At 46.0% G+C, this 20,043-nt stretch overlaps 1 protein-coding gene across 1 annotated transcript; it reads right to left on the reverse strand.

Annotated features, from left to right (window-relative positions):
- Positions 1–2,852: 2,852 nt before the first annotated feature.
- sstr3a (somatostatin receptor 3a) lies at positions 2,853–16,414 on the reverse strand. Its single transcript, XM_086175587.1, has 2 exons — positions 16,158–16,414; positions 2,853–6,165 (listed from the first exon to the last, which is right to left on the reverse strand). The coding sequence occupies exon 2, from the start codon at positions 6,091–6,093 to the stop codon at positions 4,687–4,689; it is 1,407 nt and encodes a 468-aa protein (XP_086031713.1). The 5' UTR covers positions 6,094–6,165; positions 16,158–16,414; the 3' UTR covers positions 2,853–4,686.
- Between the last annotated feature and the right edge of the window lie 3,629 nt (positions 16,415–20,043).

The raw sequence follows: 20,043 nt of genomic DNA on the forward strand, positions 1-20,043 counted from the left end.
TTGTACGTTTTGTGAAGACAATATTGAAACCACAGACCATATATTTTTTTCATGCGAACAAGTACAGGGCTTTTGGGCTTAAACTCAAAAATTGGTTTGAGTTTGATGTCTGAGATTCCTTGTGAACCACCAAGTTAAATACATATTATATTCCCCTTGCAAGTTTTTTTTAATTATTTTTTTAATCTATTTATTTATTTATCTATTTTCTTTTATTTTCTTTTTCTTCTAGGATTAAATATTTCTCACAAACCTTTAACACTGTTAACTTTTACAGTTAAGTAATAACATAGGGAACGACTGTCCTTATGTCATTTGCTTCCTCATCTGCAGTTGTTTCATTGACATTTGATTCTACCTTGCCATGTTTATCTATACATATGTATATCTGTTTATACTATTTACGTTCAATAAAAAAAGCACCATAAACTACAGTACACACACACACACACTTGAACACTTGGATTCTTGAATTCGTAGATGTATGGTCTTAGGATATATACAAAGTGCTACAACACATATAACTACTATTAAGAAATACATTAAAAAAATACACTGTTTTGTCACTGTTTTCAAAGTAGAAGGGTGAGTGGTTACAAAAAGAAAAAAAAACGTGTTGTGATTTCAAATGTTGGCCGCCCGATGGCGCTAAACATTGAGGATCCTGAAGAGAGTCCTTCAAGATGATGTCTGATCTTGAACAGCTGCCATAATACATAAAGGGAGACCTACAGGATTCTTAAAGTCTTTGCTGGAACTTGTTCGACACCGTTACGATATAAGTTAACTTATACAACAATCTTATACAACGGACAATGTGGGACAAAGCAAGTTTTACCAGCAAGTCTTTAAAGTGAGCGCACTGCATCTGAGGTTTTGATTTTTTCAATCTTTTTTTTTTTTTGTTGCAGGATGTTTTTCTCTTAACATATAGTCTATATTAAATTTCCATCAAATCTATATGGTCAGATAGAATTCACAAAAAATAAAAATAAAATGAAAACCTGCAGATACCAGATCTGATTCCTTGTTCTTGAATGCCTGTTTATTTTGCTTTTAGACTCGGGAAGGTGGATCATGTTTGTGCTCTTGCAGGGAAACGGATCCTCTGGATTCTCTGATCATGGCAGCCGCAGTCACATGGGAGACCAGGAGTGTGTTTTCTTTACACACGGCAAAGGTCAGGCAATCCAATTCATACACCCGTAAATGGCAGCGGCTGATAATTTCACACGCTGACGCTAGAATATTCCCTGAGTCTTCGGCTGTATCGAATCGGCACGTCGTAGCTGCCCTCGTCCGGCCGGCCTCTCTCCTCTAGATTCCACACTGCAGCAACACCAGAATGTAATTTTTGACATTTTGCTTCCTTTCCCACGTCATATCATCACCAGGCAGCTCAGCTGGGAGGCACCTAAGATGAAGCACGCTGACAAAAGATGGCAAACACTGGCGATTTCTGTAAATAGAATTCAGGTACAGGGGGAGAACAATGGTCGAAGATGGATGGAACGAAGAGTGACATTCTGGGAGGTGTCTTCAGGGCGACGATGGGGCCACTCTAGCAAGATATTTCCTCTTTTACCTATAATTATTACAAATAATATACATAAATAAAACACAAATTAACCAAAATGAATCCAAAAACCAAACCTGTTGTTTCAAATTTGCAGCTAACAGTTGTAAAAGATTTGATTTTGAGTTCTTTATCTTCTGTAATGCAATTAAAAAAACAAAAATTACTTTTTCATGATATTCTAATATTTTGAGATAGGATTTTTGAGTTTTCCTAAGATGTAAGCCATAATCAGCAATATTAAAATAACAAAAGGCTTGCAATATTTCAGTTGATTTGTAATGAATTATGACATTTTTGTTTTTGTATTTGCATTACAGAAGATAAAGAACTTTATCACAATATTCTAATTTTCTGACACAGTCCTGTAAATGAGCCAAGTAGAAAAGCCTGGGGAGAAAAACAAAAGACATCATCGGCTCAACTGAACGGCACATTTTATTTTTTTTCTACTCCAGAATCCAAGCGTAGCAGGAAACCAAGGGCAGCTGCGGCAGCACATTTGGGGTTTACACAATAAAAATCTGAAATAAAATCAAACAAAAAACACAGCCCCAAACAATCCAAGGATTGTAATAACAGCAAGAAAAGAAGCAGAAAACCCACCGATCTCTGTAAACAGAGTTTCATCTGTTACCATCAGTTTTTACTCATAAAACTAAAAAAAAGGAATGAAATCTACTGTAATAGATAAATAAAATCTAGCTGAAGTGGAACGAGCCGTCCCTCCTGGAAAAAGTCAAATCTACATCCTGTTCTGACTCCTGAGCTGCGGCTCACAGGGTTCCCACATTTCTGCCGCCCAAAAAAAGAAACTCCGACAGGCCAGAGTGGACGGGGGTCCGATCCACGGTGTCTGTGGGTGGACGGGCACTGAGTCATCTGCCGACGTGCGCAGCGAGCACGGGTGGGTAATCGCCGAGGGGGGGGGTTCCACACACACACACACACACACACACACACACACACACACACACATACACACTAGTTGAACCACAGGCAGAGGGAGAAGGAAGACTCAGCTGGCCTCTATTGCATCCCAGCCATCACAAGGCCCCCCTGGGGGACCAGGTGGACCCTGTTCGGATGAGGCATCAGAGATGGTCCGGTCCTCCTCGGCGGATGTTTCCGCAGACCAGCTGACAAGGAACGGCACTGAATGGCGTGTGGCGGGATGGCGCTCATGAAAGAACCCCTGCAGATGAATGGTGGGGGCTAGAAGACAGAGGAGGAGGGAGCGGGGCCGGTACCGGACAACATTTCGGCAAGGGGGGATCTAACCTGGATGAATCGGCTGTCAAGCGTCAAACCATTCAATCTTTCATTCACAAGTATTTACTGTTTTTGGACCGAGAAAGACCCGGATAGAACCCGGGAAGGAGAACATGAGAGAGAACATACAGAGAACCACCGGGATGATATGGCATCTCCCCGCCATCAGAGATTTACATACATACACAAAAGACATGGATTAGCATTGTTTTTATCATTGTCTTTAATTTATAAGATAACAAGTCACCCAGTTAACAAATAAAAGGGGCAACGACATATTTTGTATTATTATTTGTCATCATATTAATTGGGCATTGCTTTACATTTGAATCAATGTGAGCTTTTACATTTTAACATTTAATAGTAATAACTAGTTTTAAAATAACTGTATTGAATGTTTTTTTTCCAATTTTGTGGTGTCCCCTGGTGGCCTTTATTGCTTAATGGGCAGGCTGGCGCTGGTTTTGACCACTGAACCCCACAAAGCGTCCATAGAACTTCACAACGAGGGATAAAGAATTATTTCCGTCAGAAATATAAATTCAACTGTGTGAGTCTTTTATTTGACGAGCAAAGATTTAAAGAAAACCCGTCTGGGTAGAACAACCTAGAGCTTTCGACAAACGCTCCTTTGAATCGGAGCATGCAGAATGCCCGACGTCTGGATGGACTCTGACGTCCAGAAGAACCCTGACGTCTCAAGGACTCCGACGTTCTGGAGGACTGGGACTTCAGACCGGAACAAGGCGGCGGTTCTTCACGAGACAGACGCATAACAGTCGTGTTTCTCCTCATGTCTCAAATGTACAACATCTTGATCTGCGGTGGCTTTCAGACCCTAATCCCTAATGTTGCTCAACACTGCCCACTGGGGAACCCGGCTGGGAGCTGAGGGAGGGGCCACTGAAAACCCCAGGATGAATCTGGTCAACATTAAAACAGAGCTTGTGCAAGCAGAGCAGCATTATTAACTATTATTAACATCACTTTTTTATTCTGTCCGAAGGGAAAATTAGAGGAGTAACTAGCATGTCATCAGCGAAGCGGCGCACAGTTGAATGGCTCCGCAGGGAGGAAATGCTTGCCTCTGAATGCAACATGTCATCTCCGAATGTACAAACCCAAAAACTGAAAATATATATTTCTGTCTGTTTCAACTGTCATTTTTTTGTAGTCCAAACCATCCGTCTGTGTGAAGGTATGTTCGGCGACCACAGCGTCACGGTTACTGGAACCTTCTTGAAACGCAGTGTGCTTTTTACACCCTGAAGGTCCTTCCTGATAACAGAACTGTTAATCATCAACGCCTGAGTCTCCAGAAGGTTGCGAGGCTTTAAGAGACGGCAGCGGTGCGAGCGAGTGTGTTCTTCTGTCCGTCCATGACAACCAGGCACGTACGAAACGTCTCTCCAGGCGTCGTGCGCTCAGGAACATAAAGTGCCTTGTGAAGTGACCCCTGGTTTGTGGTCTCCGCTTCAGGAAAACGACTGAATTCAGGCCAATTTGTCGAGTATAAACACGCAATGGCAGAAAGTCTTGTTCCTTGTTTTCGTGCGACCCCGGCAGTCGGGGGACGAAGCGGCACCATTGCCCCCTGCGTCGTCTCCAACGAACAAGTTTGAGAGATGACAAAGGTGAAAGGTCAGACGCAGTGATAAATGGTAATATTCACATGTAGGACACGCAAACATGAGTATGTACACGTTATAAAATCAACCAAGCACAGCTCAGAATATCCAGGTACCGTGCACGGCCGCATTCCCCCTTCAGTCAATGGGACTGCGCAGCTGCTGTAATATTGTGTGTACTTGAGGTACTCTGAGTATCTGCGTCATACTTTATAAGTAGCTGATTTCCAGGGAAGAGTTCTGCTCTGGGTTTTCCTCCAATAGGGTTTTGACGCTCCCGTTTTGGGCTCCATTGTGAAGCAGCGGGGCCGTTAGCGACGACCCATTGGTTGCATCCTTCCCGCTTTGATCCCCGTCGTCGTCCGGCGGCGTCGCCTTGGCAACATCTGACGTCGCTCTTTTCCCCAAGAACAAATGCTGGCAGTGTCGGTTACCGTTTTCGGGGATATTGTAGATCTCTGTCATCTCGGAGACGTCCTCCTCCTCCTCCTCGTCCTCCTCTTCGTCCTGGATGCCCCGCTGCAGGCTCTCCCGGGGCACGAGCGCCCGGCGCCCCTCCTCCTGGAGCTGCTGCCGCTCCATGGGCTCGTGGTTCTCCACCTTCCTGGTGGAGCGACAGAGGGCTTTCCGGAAGCCCCTCTTGAAGTTGTCCGACAAGAAGCCGTAGATGATGGGGTTGGCGCAGCTGTTGGCGTAAATGAGCACCACAACGAAGTAGTACAAGCCATGGTACTCGGAGGGAAGCGACACCAGCAGGTTGATGATGTTGAGGGCGTAGAACGGCAGCCAGCACAGCACAAACACCGCCACGACGATTACAACCATACGCGTCACCTTCCGCTCCGACTTCCTTCGCTTGGTGGACGTCGCGTGGACCTTCTTCCCCGAGCTGCGGATCTTGAAGACGATCAGCAGGTAGCAGAGGGAGATTATGAGAAGCGGGCAGAAGAATCCTACCGTCGAGGTGTAAATGATGAAAGTGGCACTCCAGATCTTGGCGGGCTGCGGCCAGGTGATGTTGCAGGTGCCCCCCGGCTTCTGGATGTTGGCGAAGATGACCACGGGGAGGACGACCAGGAAGGACAGGGCCCACACCGTGACGTTGACCGCTTTGGCCACCTGCGGGCGCCGCCACTTGCACGAGCGGATGGGATGGACGACGGCGAGGTAGCGGTCGATGCTCATCACGGTCAGACAGAAGATGCTGGTGAACTGGTTGATGGAGTCCACGGTCATGACCAAACGGCACATGAAGGAGCCGAAGGGCCAGGACTGGAGGGTGTTTTGGACGGCTAGGAAGGGCACGCCCACCATGAACAGCTCGTCGGCGATGGCCAGGTTGAGGATGTAGATGTTGGTCACCGACTCTATCTTGGAGTAGTGCAGCACGATGTGGATGACCAACGAGTTCCCGCCCAGGCCGATGATACAAACCACGATGTAGATGAGAGGGATGAGTACCGTCGCCACGCCGGGGCCTGACGACACCTCTGGGAGTGAGGAGTTGGTAAAGTTAAGCAGCGTCTCATTCAAAACGCTGTCGTTGAAGTTGAACAGGAAGAGCGGGAGGTGCGGAGGCCGGGCGGCAAAGCTGCCGTTCTCCCACACATCATCCATGGTGTCGCCACCCGTTGATCGGCTCCGTCTGCTCTTGGGTTTTGCTGTTGCGTCAGGATCCACCCATCTGTTCTGCTGGATGGAGGAGAAAAAATCTGTTGGGTTGTTTTTCTTTTTTTTTTAATTTCTAATTTTCTTAATTTTTTTTTGTGCGGGGATAAAGAAATATGGAAAAAAGTAGAATTTTTCAAGGAGATTTTTTCAAGACCCAGAAGAGAGGCGTATGGAAAAGTGACCTAACATTTTTGGCAGGGGTGGACGTGGGTGGACAAATACAAGCAATCTAGAAAAAATACACAAAAAATACCTCTTACTCTGGTGGTCAAGTCACTCTGGCCAACCATTGGCTGACCGGAGAAGCCATCTCGTGCCAACTTGTCACCTAGCAACCAGGCAACTCTTTCCAATTTTGAATTTTCGATTTTGAATTCCCCGTTGCCACAACCCCCACTCACCAGAAGGGACTCCCTTGGTGACCTGCACTCAGGGGACATACAACAGATGGATGGTGCACAAAAAGTAGCTACCGGTGAGTAACCAGCATGGGTACACGTGCACGTACCGGCCGCGTCGACACACAACAGCGGTAATAACAATGAACTTCACGGGAACCGATAGCCTTTATGTTCTGAGCTTGTTGCCAATGACAGATCCAGTAAGTATCGGTCTGAGAGGACAAACAGCGAGATAAAGGAAGCAGACGAAGCGATGTAGAGCGCTGGGGGTGGCGGTGGTGAGTCAGGCAGGAAACAATCAAACTGCTTGGGAAAATGGATGTTTACCAATTGATTGGACCGTCGACGCTTCATTCCCTCCCATTGACGGCCCAGGCAAATTAAACAGAGTGTGTTCCCACACGCCATTCTGATAACTGAGGTTTCATTCGCCCGCCACGTGGCTCGCCACGCCCCTCGCCACGCTCGCTTCGGGGGCTTCCACGGATCGACGGAAGTAGAAATCTGCCGAGCGCCGACCGGCGGGGAACGGCCGGAGGACATCAAGGCTGTCGTAAAGAAAAGCGAAGAATCGGCCTCAGTTGTATTTTTAATGATCCGAGCTGAGCTTCCGGACTGCGTTCGCTCGGCAGGTTCTGACACCCGACATCGATCTGAGAGACGAGACGCGAGAGAGGATCTTTTCTTCTTTTGACTTTTTCCGCAGAAAGGCCAACGTGGCAACAAGACGGATCGGCATCCCCTTTAATTGGACTCTTCAGATCTGACCTACCAGCACACACACACACACACGCCGGTTCATTTAACCAAAAGCCAAACACATCTCATGGAAAGCAAGTTTGATTGTTGAAAAGGAGGAGGAGGAGGAGGAGAAGGGATGCCCAGGGATGCTGAGGAGTTTTCTAGACTCACTTCTACCACATAAGTCTGACAGGAAGTGGGTCATCTGAGCGTCAGCTGTCAATCATCCAACCATTCACTCTCTTTAACCAACCCGCTGACTCCGAGAAAACAGAAAGACGGGAGAACACGGCTGAGAACCCTGAAATATATCATAATAATAATAAAGGAGGATCATTTCCTCTTTCGCTGTACTTTTATTCATAAATCAAAACACACACCCACGCACACACACACACACACACATCAGCTTTCATTATCAGGGATCTATTAGCAGCCCACGGATCTTGCAACTCGCCGGCAGGCGGATGTTAATGGCGGGCATGTTTTTATCTAAGAGGCTAATAAACTGAACGGATCGGTTGATCTTTGCGGGCGCTTTGTAATAACATCGTAGTTACACTAATGACTCGACGTAAACGTCCACTTCATTTTCTCTCGTGATGCAGTTGCATCCCACAATAAACGCGCAATCTCTCAAAATTAAATTCAGAAATTGTTTTTTGACCAGGACCGAAGGCTCGTGAGGATGAGGACATCGGTACGGGGACAGAACACCGACAATGTTCCCCCGAACAAAAGGACTGAAAAATCATATAAAGAAAGTATTCAATATCTGGTTTCATTTCAGAGACTAAAGCAACCCAAGATATCTGTCCTTCATCCTGGTAAAGAGTTTTTATCAGAAAGAAAGAAAATTTTTCCTCCGTGAAGCTGCGCTGTTCCGTGTAAAATGGAGTCTCCATGGTGACGGTAATCCATCCTCCATCAATCAGCACCCCTGAACTCCTCTGTGACCAGGACCCTGGATGCTGAATATTTCATGTCAAGGCCAGAAGAAAAATAGGACGGGAGTTAAAAATAATCCCGATCCGAAGTTGATCCGATCTGATGTGGGCGGCCACGTCGTACGGACATTTCCCGTGCGTCTCGCCATCTGCGGGACGCGTCCCGGGCACAACCCCGCCGCCGCGCCATCCTCTGGGAAACATTTCACCCACTTTGCTTGTTTCGTGAAGGCGTGACTTTTTCTTTAAATCAAGTTAAGCTAAATACTGCCTTTCTAACATTTTTATGAAGGAGGACTGGGTCATGATGTGGGTCGGGATATTTTGTATTAACGTGATGAATTTGTGAAAGTGGTTACCGGGGGGAAGCCGGGGGGGGTGATTATTATTTAAGCATCAGAGAGACTTTTAATGAGAATGATGTTACTATGGAGACGGATATAATGGATATATGAAGCTGTTCAGGCGATCAACTAGTTATGAAAAATGAAAATGAAAATTCAAAATAAAAATTAAAAAAAAGAAAGAAAGCAAGAACCTTATCGTTGTGGAAGGGTTTGCGTGTCCCAGTGATCCTAAGAGTTATGTTGTCAGGGGCTTTTTGCCCCTTCAAGGGTCCCCAGAGGCAAACAGGTCCCAGGATGGACCAGACAAAGCAGGGTTCAGAAAACCCTTCATAATGAATAAAGGAATTGGATCCAGTTTTCCCTGCCTCGACGTGGGTCACCGGGGGCCTCTCTGGAGCCAGGCCCAGAAGAGGGGCTTGATGGCAAGTGCCCGATGGCCGGGCCTGCACTCATGGGGCTCGGCCGGGCATACCCCAAAGGGATGGCTTGAGTCCCTCTTCCCTTGGGTCTTACCACCCATCGGAAGGGCCAAGGGGGTCGGGTGCAGTGTGAGCCGGGTGGTGGCTGGAGTAGGGGACCTCGGTGGTCCGACCCTCGGCTGCAGAAGCTGGCTCTCGGTAGATGTGACGTCACCTCTCTGGCGAGGAAGGAGCCCGAACTCATGCGCGAGGCCGAGAGAAGCCTGCGGTGGACCCCTGCGGTGAGGGATGGCGTCAAACTGAAGGAGCTTTTTTTGGGCTGTGGGGCTTCGGAGGCGGCTGACAGGTACCTGCAGGCCAAGAGGCATGCAGCTTCGTCGGTTACCGAGGCAAAAACTTAGATGTGGGAGAAATTTGGGGAGACCATGGAGAACCACTTCTGGAAGGCTTCCAGGAGATTCTGGTCCACCATCCGACGGCTCAGGAGAGGGAAGCGGTGCTCTGTCAACACTGTGTACAGTAGGAGCGGGACCTCAACTTGAGACGTTGTAGATTGGTGGCCGGAAAACTTCCGAGACCTCCTCAACCCCGTCTAAACGCCTTCCAAGCAGTCAAAAAGCTCTTTAGTAGTGGGGCCTCTGGGGTGGACGAGGTCCACCCTGGGTTCCTCAAGGCTCTGGAGGGTGTCGGGCTGTCCTGGCTGACACGCCTCTGCGACATTGTGTGGACATCGGGTAGGGTGTCGCTGGACTGGGAGACCGAAGTGACGATCCCGCTTTTTAAAAAGGGGGATCGGGATCGCACTCCTCAGCCTCCCTGGTCTATTCAGCGGTGCTGGAGAAGAGGGTCCGGCGGGTCGTTGAACCTCGGATCCAGGAGGAGCAGTGTGGTATTTGTCCTGGTTGCGGAACAGTATAATGGGGTACCGAACCCTGTTATACAGGCTGTTTGGTCCCTGTATGACCGGTGTTGGAGCTTCGTCCGCATTGCCGGTTCTTAGTCGGATTTGTTTCTGGTGAGAGTCGGAATCTGATTCTGTTCATAACTTTAATGGACAGAGTTTAAAGGAGCGGCCGAGGTGTCGAGGGGATCCGGTTTGGCGGCCGCAGGATCGACTCTGCTTTTTACAGATGATGTGATTCTGTTGGCTTCATCGGGCCATGATCTCCGGCTCACACCGGAACGGTTCACAGCCGAGTGTGAAGCTCCGGGTTCGGGGAAGAGTTCCTGCCCCAAGTGGAGGAGTTCAAGTATCTCAGGGTCTTGTTCACGAATGAGGGAGGGATGGAGCGGGGGATCGACAGGCAGATCGGTGCAGAGTCTGCGGTGTACCCAAAGAAGTATCTGAGCCAAAAGGCAAAGTTCTCAATTTACCGGTCGATCTACATTCCCACCCTTTCTAATGGTCACGAGCTGTGGGTAGTGACCGTAAGAATGAGATCGCGGATACAAGCGGCCAATATGAGTTTTCTCCGCAGGGTGGCCGGACTCTCCCTTAGAGATAGGGTGAGAAGTTAGACCATCTGGGAATGACATTTCCGGATCCCCTATAAGAGCTGGACCATGTGGCGGGGGAGAGGGAAGTCTGGGCCTCTCTGCAACCCGACTTTGGATAAGATGGATAGATGGATGGAGAGAAAGGAAGATAAAATGAATAAAATAAAATCCAAAAAAATCCTCTCCTTTACCTTGTCTTGGCCAAATCCCTCGCAGCCTCTTCATTAGACTGAAGTGCAAATGAAGCAGAGCTGGACAGAGCCGTCCGACACTGCAGGCGAGGCTGCCGTGTGACTGAGAGCTGATAGAGAGAGTTATTTTCAATTTGGGACAAATTAAATCAGGCAGGCGCCGCTGCATCTCTGGATGCTGCGCTCTTTTATCTTCTACCCTAACCTGGGAGATGAAGCTTGCTGGTGATAAGGAAGAGTGTAGGAGGGGCTTGGAATGGAGCGCCGCTCACAGACACCTGAGCAGAGCAGGGATAGGGGGGGGGTGATCGATACTGTAATTACATTGTAATAAGCAGGTGCTGGCGCAATGACTTGTGTTTTACGAGCACGTAATTTTTTTTTTTTTTTTTTTTTTTTTTCCCAAAAAAAAAAAATCACATTTGGCGTTTATATGAAGAAGAGACGTGCGGTGACACGGCAACCAGCAGAGCCCGCTATGGATCGCGCAATTATTATGCTAACTGTGCTGCCATGCTATGCGGCTGAGACCGTATTGCTGTCTCTGTGGATGTCACTATTAAAATTTTCAAACACTTCAAGCACTAATGTACGAACTAAATTTGCATACTTTAGCTGATGCGTATAATTTTTTTCGTCAACAACTGTCAACATGGTAGGGGGCACCGCTGATCCCAGGGATCATTTTTACTACTTGGCTAAAGAATAATAGAATTTGCAATAGCAAAGCTACTGTAAACAGTTAGCAAGTCAAGAGCAGCCATCCAGTTATTTTTTCCTCTTGCTTGGCTTTATTTCCAAAATGGAGGAAATTGAAAGAATTTCCTGAACCGGACTTTCGGTCGAAGCAGGAGATGATAAGTAAGCGAAGACCAACGCCGGCGCTAACAGATTTGCCTCAGACTACGAGACAGAAGACTTGGTCTTTTCAAACGGAGTGGTACACATGATAAGGCCAGTAAGAAAGCGCCTTTTCTGCTTTTCCTGCATTTTTTTCTCAACTTCTGACAATGTCTGGAGTCAAATGGGATATTGTGACCTGAAGAATCTGCAAAGGAGCCTTATCGAACGTGAGCGGTCGGCCACTCACATTCAAATCACAAGTCAAATCACAAGTCGCGCTAAAAACATTCGGGATGTCCGAGATAGATTTGGCTTTGAATGAATAGCAAAGACTCAACATCAGCATCCACAATGCTAAGGTAAAGGAAAACCAAGAGATTTATTCTCCCGCACTGAAAAGACTAAAAACATACAGATGGAACAGGACCGATCAAGGACGACTGTCTTCACTGGCAGCGATTTCTATTGAGACAGAGAGACTTTTAAAACTGAAGAAAGACAAGGACGAATTCTACAAGCAAGTTATCGATGATTTTCCTCAGAAGGAGCAGCGCATGGACTTTGTTTATAAGTAAAGGTACGAGATAATAATTTTTTTTTTTAAATGTGCTTTTTTTCTATGCTACAGTTTGTTTATGTAAAGAATGCTGATATGATATTTTAAACAAAACCCGTCAACTGCTGCCAATAAAATGGTGAAAAAGCTACTGACTGTGACGACGTCAGTGCCTCACCAGCCATGAACCTCACCGCACGTCACCGCTCTGCAGGTCCAGCATGAGGGACCGAAGCAGCGGGAACTGACGTGCTAGCAGGACCTGAAGGTGAAACTTGTCTTATCACGCATTATCATTTTTTGTCGTTTTTCCAGGGGGGAGCCGGGATATGAGCGACACAGGATTTACCAGAAGTTGTGCAAACATATTTCCTTACATGTGTTTAAACAGCCACACCAAGGACTTGGATCGGTGATAAGCCTCATGCGGACCAGGGAGGGACCCTGCATGGACACTCTGATTCTATCTATCTATCTATCTATCTATCTATCTATCTATCTATCTATCTATCTATCTATCTATCTATCTATCTATCTATCTATCTATCTATCTATCTATCTATCCATCCATCCATCCATCCATCCATCCATCCATCCATCCATCCATCCATCCATCCATCCATCCATCCATCCATCCATCCATCTATCTATCTATCTATGTAATGTACGGTGCATGTTAGGTATAAATCAATCAATTCCTTTCATTCCTCATAAAATACGACCTCTCCTCTAAAACTTTTTTCTCTTAAAATTGGACTTACAATATCATGATCTGCCTTCCTTTATCTACTTGTGCATTCATTTATTTATATATTTACATGCTTGTTTGTTTTTCTTGATCCCTTGTTTGACCTGAACGCCCTGTATATATTATCTATTTATTTATTTATATTTCCTACTTATTGATTGTTTAGTTATTTATGTGTTCAGATTCTTGTGAATCGGAGTCTGATTCACTAAATTATTTATTCCATTTATTTATTTATTTATTTATTTTTTCTGTCTCTCTATCTATCTGTCTATCGATGTAGTGTGCAGGGAGGGTTTAGGAGTATATCAATTCATTCCTTTCATCCCACTATTTTTCCCTCATAAAATACAACCTCCCCTCTACAATTGACTTTTTTTTTTCCCACAAAACTGTACTTTTAATCTCCCCGTCCGTCCTTCCTTTATATTATGTTAACCGTTTATCAACCCGCCACCTAGCAAAGTCAGAGCTACGTCTGAACACGGGGTTATTTTCTTGTTGAAGCCAAGTTTCCCGGTGACAGATCCGGACTGAATGCGGTGGGCCTCAGCGGGCGGCGAGCGGCGAGCGGCAACCGGCAAGCGGCTCCAGCCCACGCCGGGGTCATGGCTGATGAGATGTTTGAATTGCGTATCTGCTGTGCTTTCTTTTGTGTTATTGGCTCTTGAAAGCTGGGAATGAATGTTCGGTGTGCCGAGGCTTATCTATCTCCGTTGTTCCCGTGCAGGCCGGAGGCGGAGAAACAGGGTGAGGGAGAGAACAGAAAATGACTGTCCTTTACAGGGGCTGAAAATGTTGAATATAAAGAGAAACATTTATTTTTTTAATCTTCAACTCGTAAACAAGGGTCTGCAGACAACCTTGGAGAACACAACCTCGTCTCAGCTGCAAAGTCACAGTTTGGATGGCGGACCGATCTGGGGGTAACCGTGGCGACGGCACATCACGTCTGTCACTGCTTCGACCAATCACGGGAAAAATGCAGCTTTTTTTTTCCCGCAGAAATATGAAATATTCTAGAATATGAGATATTCTAGAAAATTTCGAGAAAAATTCTAGAATATTGAAATATTCTAGAATATTTCATATTTCTTCGAAAACAAAGGCGCAGGTGCAACAAACTCTAACTTAATGGGTGAAAAAATCTTAAAACTACTTTTTTAACCCAGCAGCGATCATGGCCTCAGTGTAGTACAGCATGAGTTCACGTTGACATGCTCGGTACGAACTAAACAACATGTAGGAACAACCACAAGCCCCTCTGTATCATAAGCAGTCTCAACACAACGTCTTGTAAGTATCGGATAAATAACTGAAAAAAGTATTTTTTTGAATGTACACATGTGTAATTAATACCTGCATGTCATCAGATGGAATTGCGCTGATCTGCCAGAGTCTATAAAATATCTAACTTTCAACTTCAGCGAGGTTTTCAACTGAAACTCAAGGTCACTGACACCTGATCTTTATAGCTGCCAAGGTCATGCTAAATACATTTCGACTCTTGAAGAGGTTGTGACGCCCGGCTGGACCGAAGTGAAGGATTTCTAAGTTTCCAAGTTTCCTAAACGGAAATAAAGTATCGGCTCGGTGCTCCGGATGGAGCCTCGAGGCTGCTGCGGTTCTACGAGTGTAAAATCTCAAATCGGCGCGTGTGTGTTTGTGTGCGGGCTCTCAGCCGAGGAAACACAGAGTCTGCTTCTCAGCATGGAACCCTGAATAAATCAAGAACGCGATCGATGCATTTTTAATGACGGCGCTGCAGAGATGCTTCGGCTCGACGGGGGGGGGGCTCCTGTACCGAGGGGGGTCCCGGTCCTCGGGTGGCGCTTTCATAACTCCAGCTTTCATTCTGGCGGTTTACCCTTTTGGTCCCGGGAAGGTCCAGTTCTCCTCTGAGATACACAAAGACAGAGAGGAACCGTCTTTACTTCCCTCTCGCTTGTTTTCCATCTTCTTTCGCAATTGCGCCTTCCCTGGAATTTCCTTCCATCAATGCTTTTTATCTACGAAAGCCCCACATTGGCAATTTCATTGCACGGTTTTAACTTAAAAAAACGAAGCAACCAAAACCTCATGAAGGATAATCGAGCCCTCAGCGAGAAAACTCAAGAGGAAAGGAAACAAAAAAGTTCTCGAGTAGAACTCCGACATGACAGCAAGCATCGGATGAGACAGAAAGGCATCCAAAAAGGCATCACCCAAAGCCAGCGGTTAGCAGCTAACGTGCTAGCGTGCTAACATGGCATGTTTTTCACGTCTTACGTGTTTCTCAAAAGCAACTTTACCCTCAAAGATGAGGTTTTTCTTGTTGCGCTGCAGGGAGAAGCACAGTAAGTCAAGTTTCCTTACCAAAAAAAATAAAAAAAGAATAAAATCTACTGATTGGATGCCACACCAGGGAGCTGATTGGACGGGACACGGGTTAATTGCTTTTGGAGCAACCAGAGGGGTCCATGGGGAAACCTCCAGACTCCAGACATTTATTTTTCATTTCTGAAGTAATAAAACGTGCAGCCGTCCTTGCACTTAAAGCACATCCCCTCCGATACTCTGCTGAACAGCCCCTGCTAGCTTCTGTTACCCACCTCTTCCCACTGTAAGCATTCGTAGCTCATGCTGCGATTAGCTTGTAATGTCACGGTAAGGGATTTCGTGACGGGGAGGGGGCATGGACTGAATTTCACACATTCAAAGTGTCCCGCTGGAAAATGACGAATAGCGGCGTTGCATTTCAGAAATACTCCGATGACCTTGATACACAGATTATCATAAAAAAGGACCACAGGTTCCTGCATAATAAAGCAGCCGGACACAAAGAGGAGAGTTGTTTCTTCGCCGTCGGATGGTTTGAAAAGAAAAAAAAAAAAGAAACAGCTATCAGATAATTTGCCTGTAATAATATAGATAGTTATTACGCATTTATGTTGTTAGACTAAGGAACTCTTAAGGTCAAAATGATGAACTTTGCATTTGCAAAAACAATAAGTAGGTGATGATGGGGGTTTATTTTGCTGAATAGGAGATATGTGAGCGGGTTAAAAACACCAGCCACGACTTTTAAATTTTTTATTTCAGAATGAGCGTGGGGGACCTTTCTCTGGCGGGGAAATAAGTTCAATCAATCCAACAGATAAAAAGATAGATTTAAAAATCTCATTTTCTTCATGTTTGTTGGTAAAAAAAAAAAAAAAAAAAAAAGTCAAATTTTAACCCAAAATCCGGGCCTTCGAACCCGAGAACACACAGCCGCACCTCCTCAATTAAACGCACCTTTTTTTTTAAATAAAAAATGTAACTTCTCCGTTATTACTAACCTGAAAGTGTCGCAGGTGAGGTCCTCCAACAGGTGAGCCGCGTCGTGACAAAGCGGGCGTCGACGTCGACTCAACCGTACTTTCTCACACACCCCACGCTCCACGGTGCACGCTCCACGGGGGGGTTACCGTGGACGAAAACACCGAGAGACTAGGAGTCCCCCCCCCTGCCTCCACCGTCAGCGGGGTCCGTTTGACTTCATCCCCCGTTCCCGCCCCCTCGCCGGCGGCGTGTCTCCCGGTGAGTTTCCCCTCCGTCTGCTCCGGACCTACTGATGCGCCGAGGCTGCAGCGCGCCGTCTCCGGCTGGTAACTAGGTAACGGCTCAAGTAGGAGGTGTTAAAATCCTATACTGTTTGTGTGTGTGTGTGTGTGTGTGTGTGTGTGAGAGAGAGAGAGCGAGAGAGAGAGAGAGAGTGTGTGTGTGTGTGTGTGCATGTCACACACGCTGACCTCAAGCGATCACAGGAGATGGATCCATCCAAGTAGATGATGCACCGTTCATCTGCGTTAACAGTGTGTGTGTGTGTGTGTGTGTGTTTAGATATCACGTCACATGAAACGGAAGAAGAATCCCAGATTGATGCGATGATGCATCTTCGCAACAAGAAGAGAAGCTTTTACTTTTCATTTCGTTGTTTGTTTCTGTCCCTCATCGACACCAACATTTCCTCATTTGAGGTCAAAATGTTTGCTGAAATCAGGATTATTAGTTTTTGCTTCCACTTCCCCCCTCAGTGATTCATTTATTTATTTGTATTTGTTTTAATGGAACATATATGTATGTATTTATTTATTTTCTCAATTGAATCAGTCTGGATAGATTGATTTTAATTTATTTATTCAACTATTTATTCATGACTATCTATCTATCTATCTATCTATCTATCTATCTATCTATCTATCTATCTATCTATCTATCTATCTATCTATCTATCTATCTATCTATCTATCTATCTATCTATCTATCTATCTATCTATCTATTTATGTAATGTACAGTGGGTGTTTATTTATCTATTTACATGCTTGTTTGTTTTTCTTGTTCCCTTGTGTGACCTGATTTCCCTGTATATATTATCTCTTTATTTATTTATGTTTCCTATTTATTGATTGTTTAGTTGTTTATGTGTTCAGATTCCAGTGAATCAGAGTCTGATTCACTACATTATTTATTCAGTTTTTTATTTTTATTTTTTTTCCAAGATTTATTCCGCCCGTTTTTCAGAGCATCGTCGTTTCGGATAGAATAAGAAACAGTGATAATGACAACGACGATTATGATTTTCTGCTGATCTGAGCAGAGGAGACGTTCAGCATTCTTGAACGGATTCATCACATCACCTCGGCCTCCGAGGCCTGCTGTGTGTGTGTGTGTGTGTGTGTGTGTGTGTGAGAGAGTGTGTTTGCAACAATAATGAACAAAAAGCAATAAAAGTGCCCAGATGAGATTTCTTGCATCTGTCGGAAATTGTTTCCCGGGCTGATGATTCATACCACAGGGCGTCTGTTGCGGCTCCCTGGCGCTCCCTGGGCGCCAGCGGGGTGTTGAAGCGTCACTCCTCGCCGCTCTTCGTCGCTCCTCGCCGCTCCTCGCCGCTCCTCGCCGCTCCTCGCCGCTCCTCGCCGCTGCTGCGGGTGCAATAAAACAGATGTCCCTCTGGCGTTTCCATCTCGGACGTATTGACGGAGCGCCGTGCAGGGACCGCGGGTCAACAGACGCCGTATAGAAGCTCCTTAGAAACCAGGAAGGGGGCGGGGGGCCATCTGTTGCAACGCATGCGCGCGTGCACGTGATCTGGCCTCTGCGTTACACTCCGCGGGAACCACCGCAGGTCTTTTTTCCCCCAAATGTAGTTGTAAAAACCCTCCCTGGTTGTTCTTTGAGCTGATGAACGTTCTTCTTCTCTGAGTAGGACTTCAGTGAACCTGGGTGGAGGTTGGAGGTCAGACCCAGCTGACCCCGAGGAGAGAAGCTGGGCAAGATGTCAATCATCCACTCTTTCATTCACGCTATCAGACAATTTGAAGTCTTCTGGTTTGGGACTGTGGGAAGAAGACGGGGAACCTGGGTGAACCCAGGCAGGTGAACACGGATCCATGATCTCCTGCCAAGGTTCTCCTGCTGTGGACTTTCCGTCTTCTCGATGTTCTCCTGCCGAACCCCGTCTGGGTTCCCTCCGGGCCCCCCGACCACCACGGACCCCTGAAGGTGAAAAAGATGACGCGGAAGAAGAAGATGAAGAGGTGGATGAAGATGGAGATGAAGTAAAGCCAGCTCTAAGTGCAGGAACCGGCAGAAGGAGTCCGGGGGAGGCTTCATTGCAGCCACTGGAGCTGTTCTTGCTGATTTTATTTGTTTCCATGGAGGATTCTGGGATTTTTGAGGGGTTTGTCAAAGTTCTGTCACAGACAGACGTGCAGCTACAGACACAAACATCTGTCTCCATGGAGACAGAGGTCGGTACTTCAGTACTTTGTCAACCATCCGAACACAAAGCCCCACAGGACAAAGTTGGCTCTAAAAAGTGCAAACCTTCAATAGGCGGTCCTAAAATTGTACTCCCAATAAGCTGAAGGAAAAGGGATGAATGCCTGCCGGGCACCTCCGCCTCCCTCGACAGTGCCCTCTAGAGGCGCTGATCATCAGCGAGCCACGGACGGGACTGACGGACCACTCGGGCTCTCCTCTTCCTGATATATACTGCTCAAAAAAATAAAGGGAACACTTGAACAACACAATGTAACTCCAAGTCAATCACACTTCTGTGAAATCATAGTGTCCACTCAGGAAGCAACACAGATTCATTTTGACTTGTTTTAAGGACATTACATCAAAGTTGGATCAGCCTGGAGTTTGTTGTTACACTTTAATTTTGAGTGTGATTCCTAATCAGACCTCCATGGGTTGATACAATTGATTTCCATTGATCATTTTTGTGTGATTTTGTTGTCAGCACATTCAACTGTGTAAAGAGCAAAGTATTTCATAAGAATATTTCATTCATTTAGATCTAGGATGTGTTTTTTAAGTGTTCCCTTTATTTTTTTGAGCAGTGTATATATTTTTTTCTCAGCATGAAAATGGAGACGTTGATTAGCTGTAGCATCTGATTTCTTGCTGTTTATTAAAAAGACCATAATTTCCCGGATTTTTTGATTGATGGATGTTTTTATCAGATGTGTAAATCCAGCCGGTCCAGACTGACTCGAAAAAGCGTGTATTTTTATTCCGGCCTGATGGACAATCAACACCGGTGCGCTAGTTTTTACCCAGCTCCGGACCAATCATCTCTCCACGACTGCTGAAAGTCAACAGATACTTCACACCCGGCCCCTCTCAGGCCTGGAGGGTGATGTCGCTATGGAAACGTAGACTCTGGTTTATGAATGCTCTTACAAATCTGCGGTCAATAGTCAATTGGAGGGTCTGGTCGCAAACCTTTCAGACCCAGCGATACAGAATAGAACCGGTTTATTTGGGGTCACGACAACATCCAATCAGGAGCACAGAAAGTCAACCCTCCCAATAGCGGAGCCAATCACAGCTGGCACTGTGGCGACGGGTAGGACTTAACCCTCGTGCGATCTTAACATTGTGTTTACTCCCCTTGTCCTACGGGTCAAAAATGACCCATAAGACAATCTTTGTACCCGAGTGTACAGCCCACATGGAAACATAAACAAAAAAGAAGTATCACTTTTTCCAATTATGGGGTCTCTTTAGGAAAATTCATAAAATTTCAAGTTGGAAAAAAATAGGTTAAGGTGTTTTTTGTACAGCTAAACATGGTAGTGGGTCACTTTTGACCCGCAAGACAACACAAGGGTTAACTTAGAAAGATCAGCTGTCAATCACAGACGTCCAACCACTCGCTCTCACCTTCA

Source organism: Fistularia commersonii, chromosome 28 (genome assembly GCF_037954325.1).
Source record: "Fistularia commersonii isolate RoL2024-O1a breed Wild chromosome 28, RoL_Fcom_v1.0, whole genome shotgun sequence".
Taxonomy (NCBI): domain Eukaryota; kingdom Metazoa; phylum Chordata; class Actinopteri; order Syngnathiformes; family Fistulariidae; genus Fistularia; species Fistularia commersonii.

Coding starts and splice junctions, on each gene's coding strand:
- sstr3a (XM_086175587.1), bottom strand. CDS start 6,093: ATGGATGATGTGTGGGAGAACGGCAGCTTTGCCGCCCGGCCTCCGCAC.